Below are 12,558 nucleotides of genomic sequence, written 5' to 3' on the forward strand. Positions count from 1 at the left end.
CAAGATTATATACTCACTTGCTACTATCTCTCTGTAATTCTGTTCTTGGTGGTGGGGGTTGTTCTATCTCATCAGATCTCGATGATTCCACCGCATCAGATGACATACCACCATCTTCTCGATCTTTGCCAACTTTGACCTGCAATTTGAATCAAGAAAATGATGACATAATCTTACTCTGACATTACCTTCTACCTAGCACATGGTACAGACACCCCCACATAGCAGAACATAGCCACCGACAGACACAGATAATGACAGTTTGTGTTCTTACTAGTCAATGCATGTACACACACACACATTTGAGTTTTATCCCCCTCAGCGATCACTGACCCTACATCCGAACTCCATAAATTGTTCAGGGCCCATACATACATATCAGTACGCATCCTTCATCAGCTAAGCTTCTGCTGACTGCAGTTTACTGCAGCCATAATGCATAAGCTCCCGTGATAGATTTCCCAGCGAAGCTGGGCAAAGCAATGCACTAGTAATTGGGTATGGGCCCTATGTTTTCATGCTGCATGTGAGCTATCATTCATGTTCCATAAGCTCAGATGACCACTCCCGCATAGGCTACCCTTCACAGTATGTTCTCATAAACATGTCCCCAATTGAAAGTGTTTACAAAATCACCCCTACACACACAACAATCATTACATGAGCACAATTGGCTACATACCCCTGCAGTCGCCTGCCCCATTGTATGATCTGATACACATTGTGCAATTACTATTTATTTAATTCACAATCACTAGTGATATCATCAAAATGACCATTATCATAATTCAGTGTAATACACACAAACAAATTGTAATGTTGACGAGTTTAGGAAGTAGGAATTACATGTAATCCCAAAGACAAGGTCGTCCAAGTTATTTTCTGCAGTTTGGTGTTCACCCAGATGAATATTCATAACACCCAGTGCCAGCGCCATGACAATTAATCCAAATATTTACAGAATGTTTATGTTTATGTTGCAGTACAGTTGCACATTTTCATATTAGAATTTCATTGTTGGGCAGTGTTGCCAAAACTTTTCAGTACTAAGGCGCCATAGCATTGACTCGACAGGCCGCAGTAAAGGATTCTCAAGTAGCCCAATTTTTAAGCTTCCAAAAAAGCGCCTAATACACGGATATTTGGGCGGATTTACCCAAATTTAGAACGCAAATCACCCAATTGGGCGGAAAAGCACTTGACTTAAAAACTTCCGGTACTTGTTGGGAAGTTACTGACCGATCAATAATTGGTCACAAAACCCATTGTAATTGCAATTTGGAGCTTTAGAGAATGAAAACCTTTATAAATCGGCTAAATTGAAAGGAAATTACTGCCGCAACCTGACACTGGCAAAAGTAGCCCAATTTTAGGCAAGTAGCGGCATGCTTTTTTGAGTAGCGGCAAGTGATCGCCAAGTAGCCCAATTGTGCATCTAATATCACTTGCATTTGTTTTTTCCCTTTTTTTTATAACTAGATACATCAATATGTCAAATCTTTTAAATATTTGCCGATGCTTTAAATTGTAAATATCATTGGCCTTTGGCCATGATTCTGAGAATTTAATCAATTCAAATATAAATACAATATTTGTGAGTCATCACATCAAAACAAGGCAGTTGTCTTCAAAAACGTAAATTTAGATTAAACTAGTTAAACAACTTTTCTTGCTTTAAATGACATTGATATCAGATGTAGAATAGGAGCTTTTGCTTTAAACATGTTCAGGGGCCAATGACACAATTTTTTTCCTGTCCAACAACGATCAGTTTATTGCTTTTACTTAAGTTATCACTACAAAATCAAGTGGGGATTTTCTTTTTTGAATGTGTTTACATATTTTCTTCACTATCTTTAAAGGAGTTTCAGACAATACAGCATTTCAAAGTGATGGGACACATTTTTTATAGCTCACCTTTTTAACTTCTACATCAAATATAAGTGTTGAATTAGGTGGTATCCTTGACGACAGTCCTTTCTTGCCATAACCTTTGGGTGGTGGTATAAGTAGGAGCCTTCTGCCCATTTTCTTCATTCCAAGAACTCCTTCTTCCCATCCCTTAAGGAGAAGCAGAAAAAACATCACATATTAGTAAGATGATCATTAATGTTAATTGTTAATACTCTGCGTGCTGGCCATAGGCTCCGACATAAAAAATCCCAAGTTTTGTAATATTTCCCCAAAATATCAAGTAATATCTTAAGAACCACTGAACCAATAATAGACTTGTTTGTACTCATTTTATGGAATTTTTCATGCCCATTCCAAATATGGTCATGAAAATGTGCAATTCTGAAATTTGTGAATTTTCCAACAAAAATTGGGACTTATTGTCTGCAGTCGACACCAGTGTGGAAGGGTTAACAGGGTAACACCAACTTTTAAAAACTTGTCTGTCCCCATGCTGAGAAATGGGCAATTCTGGGTTGTGTCATTTCCAGGGCTTGTTTATTTCCTTTATTTATTTATTTTCTTTTTTCCTTAAAAAATGAAAGCAATTCATACCAGGGCTCTTGCTTTCCATTTTTTATCAACTTTCCATTAGCCCAGATTGAATGAGTTGCTGTATTTAACAACTTGCTCATTAGCAACAAATGTTTACTAATATTTTTTTTCTGTTTCATAATCACATGATTACTTATTCAACATTACAAGAAATGTTTACAGTAACTGTGTAATCTGGTTAAATGAAGGTCAGCTATTCACTGCTGTTGTGCATGTTAGTAACGATTGGTTACTGGTTCAAGCCTGGGCTCATACACTTGTTCTGAATTATGATATAAATGATGACAATTCGTGTTGTGATCATTTCGATCAGTGGTTCTTAAAAAGAAAGTGTGATCCAGTTAACCTAGCAACGGTCATATGTGCACTATGCCAGCTAGTATAATGATGTAATGGGCTGTTCCATTTAAAATCCACACTAACCCTGTGGAAGATTTAGCTAAAGTCTTCCAGAGGGAGTATGAGTTTTGAATAGAATAGGCAATTGGACACTTCCACTTGCAATACTCACTCCAGGTGGGGAAGATAATAGGTAAAGCTATAATACAGGGGGAGTATGAGTTTCAAAATGATTAAACCTGACCAATTACATTTGAAAAACATACTCCCCCTGTGGAAACTATTTCCAAAATCTTCCACAGGGATAGTGTGGATTTTAACTGGAATAGTCCAATATACATCAAGATAATCTGATACTTTCCTATGTAAATAATAGACTGAATCTTACCTTTATTACTTTCCCTTTGCCTATTTTGAATCGAAATGCTTTGTCAACACCAACATTACTGTCAAATATCTGGAACAAAAGCAACAGGTGTTAAATGTACTTGTAACATAATGATGACTAGAGTTACACACTTGGAAAAACAGTGACATTATAAATAAACATAATTTTTTCACCAGGTTCGCCATCACAAATAATAAAGGAGACAAGGAGTAAAAGTAATCCCGCCTGGGAATCGAACCCAGGACCTCAGGTTTACGAGACCTGTGCCTTAACCATTGGGCCACGGGAGCTTCATGATTAGGCTGGTTGAAATTCGAACCCATACATGTAAGCGGTCATCACCTCCCCACAAATAGCCCATTTGATATGTAACAAGGTGTAATATACATGACTATTTTCAGTTTTTGAAACTGGGGTAATCTTACATTTCATACTCAGGGTGACCCTCATCAATCTCTTGGCTGTATTAAAATGATTGGTACTCATCAGGTTTTTTTATGGTTATTGAAAAGCTTGCTTCTTCCAAATGCAACATTGGATCGTGTTGAAATGACTCTAATTTATTATTAAATGACTGTCTATGACATTAACTAACAGATTATGAGGATCCTATGTTGCATTTTGATGCAGCAGTCATATGTACATAATCACTGGAAGCGGATGGGTACTAATCATTTTTATACAGCCTGTACAGTACTGATCAAAGGTCTTTGTCTCTATTATGGTGTGACATGAGAGGTAAAATTGACACTTTAAAATGCAATAAAAACCGGGGACATACGTATACACAAAGGTAGGGTCATGTCCCCGAATGGTTTTTGGAATCGACCATTTTGTCCCAGTTTGTCGATTGAAAACACACAATGTGTGTGTGGGGGGTGGATGTACGGTGTATGTATTATATATGCATGGTTGTGTGCATGTGTTCCATTTTTGAAAGAATGCCAAATTAAAAGTTTAATTAGCCAATAAACATTGCATAATGCACGGATGGTCATACCTATGATGTACTGAATGATTCATCACATGGACTGTCAAGATTACAATAATTGAGTTACATAATGCAATTATTGACAAACTCTCTAAATGAGACTATTTACACATGCATAAAAGTGTCCCTGTGTGTATGAGAGTGGTGTTTATTTATTTGTTTCATATTCTTTTTCTTAAGTTTGTAATTACCAATTTTAGCATTAAAAACACTTCATACATACTGCTATATAACGGTAGCGTGATTGGTTGAGAGCCGGGCATAAACAGCGTTTATGCCCGTGTCCCGATGTGAGATCGCCGGGTAGGGAAAATGCAGGAAATCGTGTATTTTAATAACTTTTTTGTTATTATTTTGATGAAATAAGAATCACAAAATGTTCTGGGATGTATGAACGGGTTCATTCATATATTTTCATGACTAAGCGGTTGTTTATGCCCTCGGGCAAGCGGCCCTCGGCATAAACAACCGCTTAGTCATGAAATATATGAATGAATTAGGGATTTTTCTACCCGTGATCGCACATCTGGCCACCGGGCATAAACGTTGTTTATGCCCGGCTCTCGACCAATCACGCGCGCCGTTATATAGCGCGTATGTATGAACCCCTAATTCAATATACTAACACATTTGCATCGGTGTATCCAATTTAATTTTTTAATATTTGTATTTATATATCGATTGTGCAATTTTCTATGAATTTCTAAACTTGTATTTGTAGTTGAATGTATCATAAATCAAATCAAGCTTTTCATACTTTGAGTTCTGCCCATGAATTATTCTCAGTATTAATAAAACTATAAACTAGAACCATAATGGTCATAAAAGCAGCTACTAACCATACACTCCTGACAACTTTTCTAACAGGGCGGATCCAGGATTTCGAGAAGGGGGCACTCGACCTGAAAATTATAAAATGTAAGAAATGGCTTGCATGGCGGCATCCCGAGTGTTTGCGATGCAGGGGTGTCAGAGGGGATGTACCCCCTGAGAAGTGAGAAACTTTTGGAAAATGAAGACCCAATTGAAGCCATTTGGTGGACCATTTTGTCACTATCATCGTGTAAAATTTTAGTTTGAAAAAGCCTAAAATTTGCGAAAAGACGGACCAATTGAAGCCATTCGTAGACAAGTTTTGACCTCTTGTATAAATTATTGCTTTATATGAGCTTATATGTAGGCCCTACCCATCAGAAATGAGAAACTTTTGCAAAATGAAAACCTAATTGAAGCCATTTGGTGGAACATTTTGGCACTAATATTGTGTAAAATTTGAGTTTGAAAAGGCCGAAAATATAAAATTTGCGAAATGACAGGCCGATTGAAGCCACCTTTTTTCACTGTTATTGTATAAATTCAGAATGCTGGGTGTGAAATACAGAAGCGAAAACGGGCAGTTGTTTATATAGGCAGGGGGTGTTCCCCTCCGAAATTTGAAAATTTTGCAAAATGAAGGTCCAATTGAATGAAGCCATTTGGTGCATCATTTTTACACTATACAAGTATAATTGCTTTTTAAAACAAAAAGGGCCTAAACTCAATTTGCAAAATGCTACACTGACACTTTATAGGCCTAAGACTTGGAGATTCGCAATGCATGGATCGAAGTCAGCATTGAGTTCTATACTGACTTTGGTGACAAAATGTGATGGGCCCTGCATCATCGACGGGCCAGCACAGGGGCGTAGCCAGCTTTTTTGTTCGGGGGCAAAATAAAATTTCGGGGCACAGACAAAAAAAAATACAGCTGCATCAATACATAGAGACTGTATGTCTTCAAGCTCCCAAAAAGGCTTAATTGGGACGATGTGCACACGTAGGGTGAAAAAATTTTGTATATTACACTATTTTGGCACTAAATTTCGTTACAAAGGGCTCCTTTTACCCCTTGTCTTTTCCTTAGTCCTCCTTATTTTCTCTTTCATTTTTTGTTAGAGGGGCACTTTTTTCTTTCATTTTTTGTCAGGGGGTGTCCCCCCTGCTGGCTACGCTGCTGGGCCAGCAGTAATCAACAAGCACTGCCTAAAAGAATCACAGGCCTATATACCGGTACTAGTATTATAGGGCCTACTTCTGATAGACCAGACTGTGAGCTACTGTGCAGTTTATTTAGGCCTATGTGTAATTTAACTTTCCCCTTCTCCTTTTCTATTCTCTTTTTCTCCTTTTTTCCTCTTTCTCTTCTCTTCTCTTTTCCTCTTTTTTTTTTTGGGGGGGCAGGGGCTGCCCCCCTGAATCTGCGCCTGGAGAGTGCCACCCCGGTGTATGATACTCACTACAGATTGATCAGGCTATAGGCCCGAAGATTTTCTTTCTTTCTTTTTACGTTGTTCCATTTTCTTTTTTCTTTCTTTTCTTTTCTTTTTCCCTTTCTTTTCTTTTCCTCTTCTTTCCCTCCTTCCCTTCTCTTTCTTTTCTTCTTTTTCATTTTTGGGGTCCGCCAAAAGAGGGGGCACAGGCCGGCTGTGCCCCCCTCTAAATCTGTGCATGTTTTCTAACACATATTTTATCACCCTTTTTTTGTTTGTTTTTTAATGAAAGTGGGTCAAAACTCAAAAACCATAGAAAAATGATCTGTGCATCCAGTTTCAGAGTCTAAGGGTACAGGTAATAAGCAGTTTATTTTTCAAGGAAGATGGCAAAATCAACTTTAATAACATGTACATGTAATAAATAATAAACACCCCCTTCAAATATCACTCGATGCTCTACATGCTAGCCGTAGACTTCAATGTAGAAAAAGGAATAAAAAGTTTCGAGAAATTTTCTCCAAATATCAAGAGCTATTTTAAGAACCACTGAGCCAATACTGGTCTTATTTGTACTCATTTTAATGCATTTTTTATGCTGATTCCATAAAATGGTTATGAACATTTACAATTTTGAAATTTTTGATTTTTAAAAAAATTATCAGCCAAATTTGTTGTGTTTGTAGTTAAAGTGCTAATTAAGTCAAATCGTAAAACTCTAAGACTTGCTTGTGAATTGAAGCCGTTAAAGAAACCAAATCTTCTTGAATGTAGTAAAATATGCAACCTGCTTAACAAATTAAGTGACCATGTTAATGTCTTCAAGACTGGGTTGACACTGAGCAGGAAAGGCACTTCCTGACAGCACTGATGTTATAAGACATGTTAACCTATAATGACATGCTTGAATCACACTCTGTACTGTACAGAACAATGGCCTCGCCCCAATGGCATAGTTCAATAACCTCAATTAAACAATCCTAGTACAAATTTGACCTAAAGTTGCAGAGTATGAATTTTTGTACCCAAATTTTCAAAGGTCATTCAATGAATAAACAGATGTATTGGGGTTAAAGAACTGTGCCCTGATAGATGAGCATGTTGTGGATCCTAGTGTTGTGTGAGGTTTCTTATTTTGGCGCTTTTCGGGGCTATTTCAGACCTGCAAATTTTTTAATCTGTGAAAATATTTTGACCTATTTTTATAGGCTTTAATGTGTAGCCGTGAAAAAAGAAGCCACAAATTGTTCTGACCAGTTAAAACCACCCAGGATTAATACTGCTAACAAATCCTGCTATACCATAAAGTGTCTAAAAACTCAAATCTAAGTTAACCAGGGAATGACTCAGCCAGTAAGTACATTGTACTGTCATACACACCCCATACAACAAGCAGTCTACTATAGAGTTTTATGAATTTCTACCACAAATAATACAAAAATGAAATTTCCCAAATAATCTATTCATTCATATTTCATGAATAGTCATATTTCATGATTAGTGGAGTACAATGGCCTATACTATTCAGTATTCGCTATCAATCTGCTGTCTGATTATTGTGTAAAAAGAAATTGGTCACGTGATGCTACATAGCTTGACCAATGAATAAAGTGGCAATGTGATGATGACGTGATTCAAATAGCCAATCAGAACCCCACTTCCGTTTACGCCAAAAACTGCGCCAAATTAATTGGCAGACCTCTGAAGAACAGTGCTGAAAACTATGGCAGTTAAGTGATCAGACTCATGATCACAAAGTTGTGGGTTCAAGTCACATCACAGTCAATGTGTTGTGTCCTTGGGCAAGGCACTTAAACCCACTTGCTTCACGCCACCCAGGTGTACAAGAGGGAGCTGTCATACCAATGCATTGTTGTTGGCAGCCACATAATGTGATATATCCTACTGGCAGTGGAATAAAGGTAAAGCAAATTTGAATCGAAAATGCTGACATTTATTTTCATAGCCAAGTATTAGCCTTCCATATAAAATGCTACATCTATACATGGGAGGATATGAAATGAAATTCTGCTTCCTATGCATCTCCCAGCATGCAGCATGTTTTATGCACTATCACAAACTGCTTGGCATGTACAGCACACACACATAGCCTTGCCCTGTCAGTAACTGTTTGATAGAATGCTGGATAAAGCAATTTTGATTATTTGTATTTTTCTATTTTAGTTAGATCCGTATGTGATTTAATCAACTTTGTAACATGTTCTGAACTACCGTAAAACCTCCTGTACAAGCATATAGAGTGCTTCTGATGAAAGGTAAATTATTCCAGGCGTCATTATGGAGTTTGAGCAAATGAATTACAGATCCAAGCATATACAAATAAGTATTATTGTAAGACCAATCTATTGTATTGGCATATTTACGTTTGTTTCGTAATAATTAAGCTTTCATCAAAAATACTATGCTTGTAGACGATATTAGGTTCATACAATAACCGAACCAATGTGGTAAAATTTCACTCAACTTTATCAAAATATAACAACTCTTGAAAAATTAATTGTGTCTTAAATGTGTCATCGTTAGTGACAACCCAGGATTCAGGGTAAAACATAAATCGGCCATCTAAAAATAAATGAATGTTACACATCTCTTGGCTGCAAGAATAAGCATTGTCCTTGATTTCATGGAATTAATTGCACAATAAATACAATGTAGTTAAGAAGTACCAATAGTTACATGTGCAATGGAAGCATTGATTTATTAACTGGCAAACTTTCAATTGACCTAATTGAAAATTAGACCATCTTACACAAATTTTTAGCAATCATTACAAATATTGCGTGGAAGATTCTTTTAATATTTGCTGTAGAAGTAGTGATGTAACAGGATTAATTACCATAGCAATGGTTTTACCTTATTTTTGAATGTACAATTGCCCTGCACTACAAGCAAGGTGCACTCATCACCTGTGTGCACTGACAGCTTTACTACAATACAGCTCTTTTCAAAGACACTACAAGATGTAGTCTTTTCAAAGACACTACAATCTTACAGGTGCGGCTGATCAGGTAGTGCTCAGGGGGTTAAGAGCCTGGGCGAGCAGCTCTATAGGTTTAATGTATACAGCATGCCTTTCCTTTACACTCTAATCTAATACTTACATTTCCAAATGATTTGTTCTGATATAACCATCCTGTATATTTGACTTCTATTGAGTCTCCTGTCTGTATAGGATCTCCCATACCAATGACCAGGTCTTGACCCATCACACCTTTGGTTGCTCCTCCCGATGCATTCAGTTTTGCCAACCCCACCTGTAAAAGCAAGATGATTAAATCATAATTACTATTGACTTCTATTGAGTCTCCTGTCTGTATAGGATCTCCCATACCTATGACCAGGTCTTGACCCATCACACCTTTGGTTGCTCCTCCCGATGCATTCAGTTTTGCCAACCCCACCTGTAAAAGCAAGATGATTAAATCATAATTACTATTGACTTCTATTGAGTCTCCTGTCTGTATAGGATCTCCCATACCAATGACTAGGTCTTGACCCATCACACCTTTGGTTGCTCCTCCCGATGCATTCAGTTTTGCCAAACCCACCTGTAAAAAGCAAGATGATTAAATCATAATTACTATTGACTTCTATTGAGTCTCCAGTCTGTATAGGATCTCCCATACCTATGACTAGGTCTTGACCCATCACACCTTTGGTTGCTCCTCCCGATGCATTCAGTTTTGCCAAACCCACCTGTAAAAGCAAGATGATTAAATCATAATTACTATTGACTTCTATTGAGTCTCCTGTCTGTATAGACCACTTGACATCACTGTTTATCAACAAAGGCGAGGGACTCATCTGTCGATATGGTCGAACGAGCCGCTACACTGTTCAATGGCTTTCCTGTACTATGTGAAATGTGGCGGGCGATTTAAAATGCACGTTCCCTTAGCAGACTACGATGCGCACGCACACTGCAGGGCAAAGAACAATGGAAATTGCCATAATGCGCGCGCATACTGCCGGGCAATGACGTCACATGGCAAGTGGTCTATAGGATCTCCCATACCTATGACTAGGTCTTGACCCATCACACCTTTGGTTGCTCCTCCCGATGCATTCAGTTTTGCCAAACCCACCTGTAAAAGCAAGATGATTAAATCATAATTAGGCCTGAAAAAAATTTGGTCGGTCGTCAATTTTCTTTTAAAAAAATTTTTTTACACACACATTTCAAGCTGTAAATCGCGAATGATTTAGGCTTTGGAACTTTTTTTTAAAAACTTTTTTTAAATTTTAATTTTTTTAAATATTTTTTTTCTTTTTTTTCAAAATAAAATAAGAAAAAAGTCTAGGGTTGGGTCTATTTTTATTTTATTTTATGCCAATCAAACATTTTTTAGGCCTTACTATCAACATTCCCTACTTTTTGCATTAAAGCAAATATGAAACTGCGTACATCTTATTATACACCAATCCGAGAAGCGTTTACTGTATTTGGCCCTCTATTGATGGAACCACAGATGTACCAGTGCGGGAGACTTAATTTGTTCAATCAATTCATGATCGTGTATTGAAAATCACTGTTGTGTACAATTCTGTATAGCATACTAACAAGTAACTGGAGGAACCCCTGACCTTGGGACACCGCAATTTTACGTCGGGGACACCGCAGTAATGGCCTAGTCAAATTGATGTATAAGGTCAGACATTGATTTACTGTAAAGTGCATATTTTTGCGGCACAACCTTTTTAGAGATTGAAAGGGACCGTCATTTTTGTGGCATGTTATTTTTGCAAACTTGATGTATTTTCTTAAAGATCTATAGGAAAAGAAATACCTGTGAGCATAAACGTTTGTGAATCCATGTCACTCACAAAAAATTGATGCATGTGAACAATATTTCCTTCTTTTTCCCACTTTTTCCACTTCAGACTTTTTGCCTGCTCCATAATGTTTGTACACACACCCCTACACCCCCTGTGTAAGTTTGTAATTGCCTCCAAACATGGATGCCATTTAGGACTATGCAAACACGGCCGTCTGAATCCGTATTCAATCGGCATACCGAGGACGTTTTCCGCCATTTTTTCTTCGTTTTTACAAATGCACCCCTACAAACACAAACAATCCTAACCTCTTAAGTGGCTGCAGTTATTCAAAATGGTAGATGTCTAATTTAAGACATAACATCACGATATGCTAATTAGGGTCAGGAGTTAGTGGTTAGGGTCCGGGTTCGTTTCTGTCTTGAATGAGACATTTACTACATTTACTTTCAAAATTGTTGCCCCAAAGGATAATAATTTTGATACAACCCTGAACAATGTTGTTTGAACACTTTGACATGGGAACTTCATACCCCTGTTCAATGTTACCAGTTGTATATTTGGTCATGCCCCCATAGAGATAACCAACATTGATTGGTGGGTCAGGGGAGGATTGTAGTCGTAGGAAATGGTTCAGACTTCACACCAAGTGTTCCAACTATTAACAATTTTTGACCAGGATTGTATTTTCATAAACTTTTGAAACTTGAAAACAAATACAAAACTTTGGGAAAACAAACTAAAGAATCACTGCTGCTACGAGGAAATGCTGCCCATTTGATAATAATTTCTTTTTTTCATGTTTAGATCAATGCCTGTTATGCTTTTAAAAAAACACAACCCCCTGTAAAAAACAAAAAACAAAAACCAGCAAAGCAGTCAATGTGTTTTAACATCCAATTGAGGTCATCGCAGATTTGTTTCAATACAAAGTACACAAAATAAGTCATGACAGCAATTCATAATGACCTAAATATAGCCACCATATCATGTCACTTGAATCTCCAGTGTACAGGCAATCTTATAACAAAAATAGATTGGCTCCGTAATCGATTGACTCTCAAGATAATATTTATCAAAATCTAACAACATTTGGCTATATGACAAACAAAATATGACAAATATTGCTTTTTAGAAAAATCATATTTAAACCTGTCTCCGAATAAATTTACTCTATAACACTTGAGAAACTTTCTGCAATTTCAAACGTTTAAAACTGGCCTTGTTGTTAGAAATGAAATAACACAGCTGCACAACATGATGTGGGAGCACGATGCTTCATACAC

The 12,558-nt window shown here is 37.2% G+C and overlaps 1 protein-coding gene across 1 annotated transcript in view; it reads right to left on the bottom strand.

Annotated features, from left to right (window-relative positions):
* Positions 1 to 12,558, bottom strand: part of LOC140165698 (FK506-binding protein 15-like) — a 126,449-nt gene that overhangs the window by 63,010 nt on the left and 50,881 nt on the right. Inside the window, 4 exon segments of the mRNA XM_072189007.1 lie at positions 18 to 139; positions 1,918 to 2,061; positions 3,236 to 3,304; positions 9,598 to 9,750. Of these exon segments, the coding sequence (XP_072045108.1) occupies positions 18 to 139; positions 1,918 to 2,061; positions 3,236 to 3,304; positions 9,598 to 9,750 (488 nt within the window).

The sequence above is a fragment of the Amphiura filiformis genome, chromosome 12, assembly GCF_039555335.1.
Source record: "Amphiura filiformis chromosome 12, Afil_fr2py, whole genome shotgun sequence".
In the NCBI taxonomy this organism is placed as follows: Eukaryota; Metazoa; Echinodermata; class Ophiuroidea; order Amphilepidida; family Amphiuridae; genus Amphiura; species Amphiura filiformis.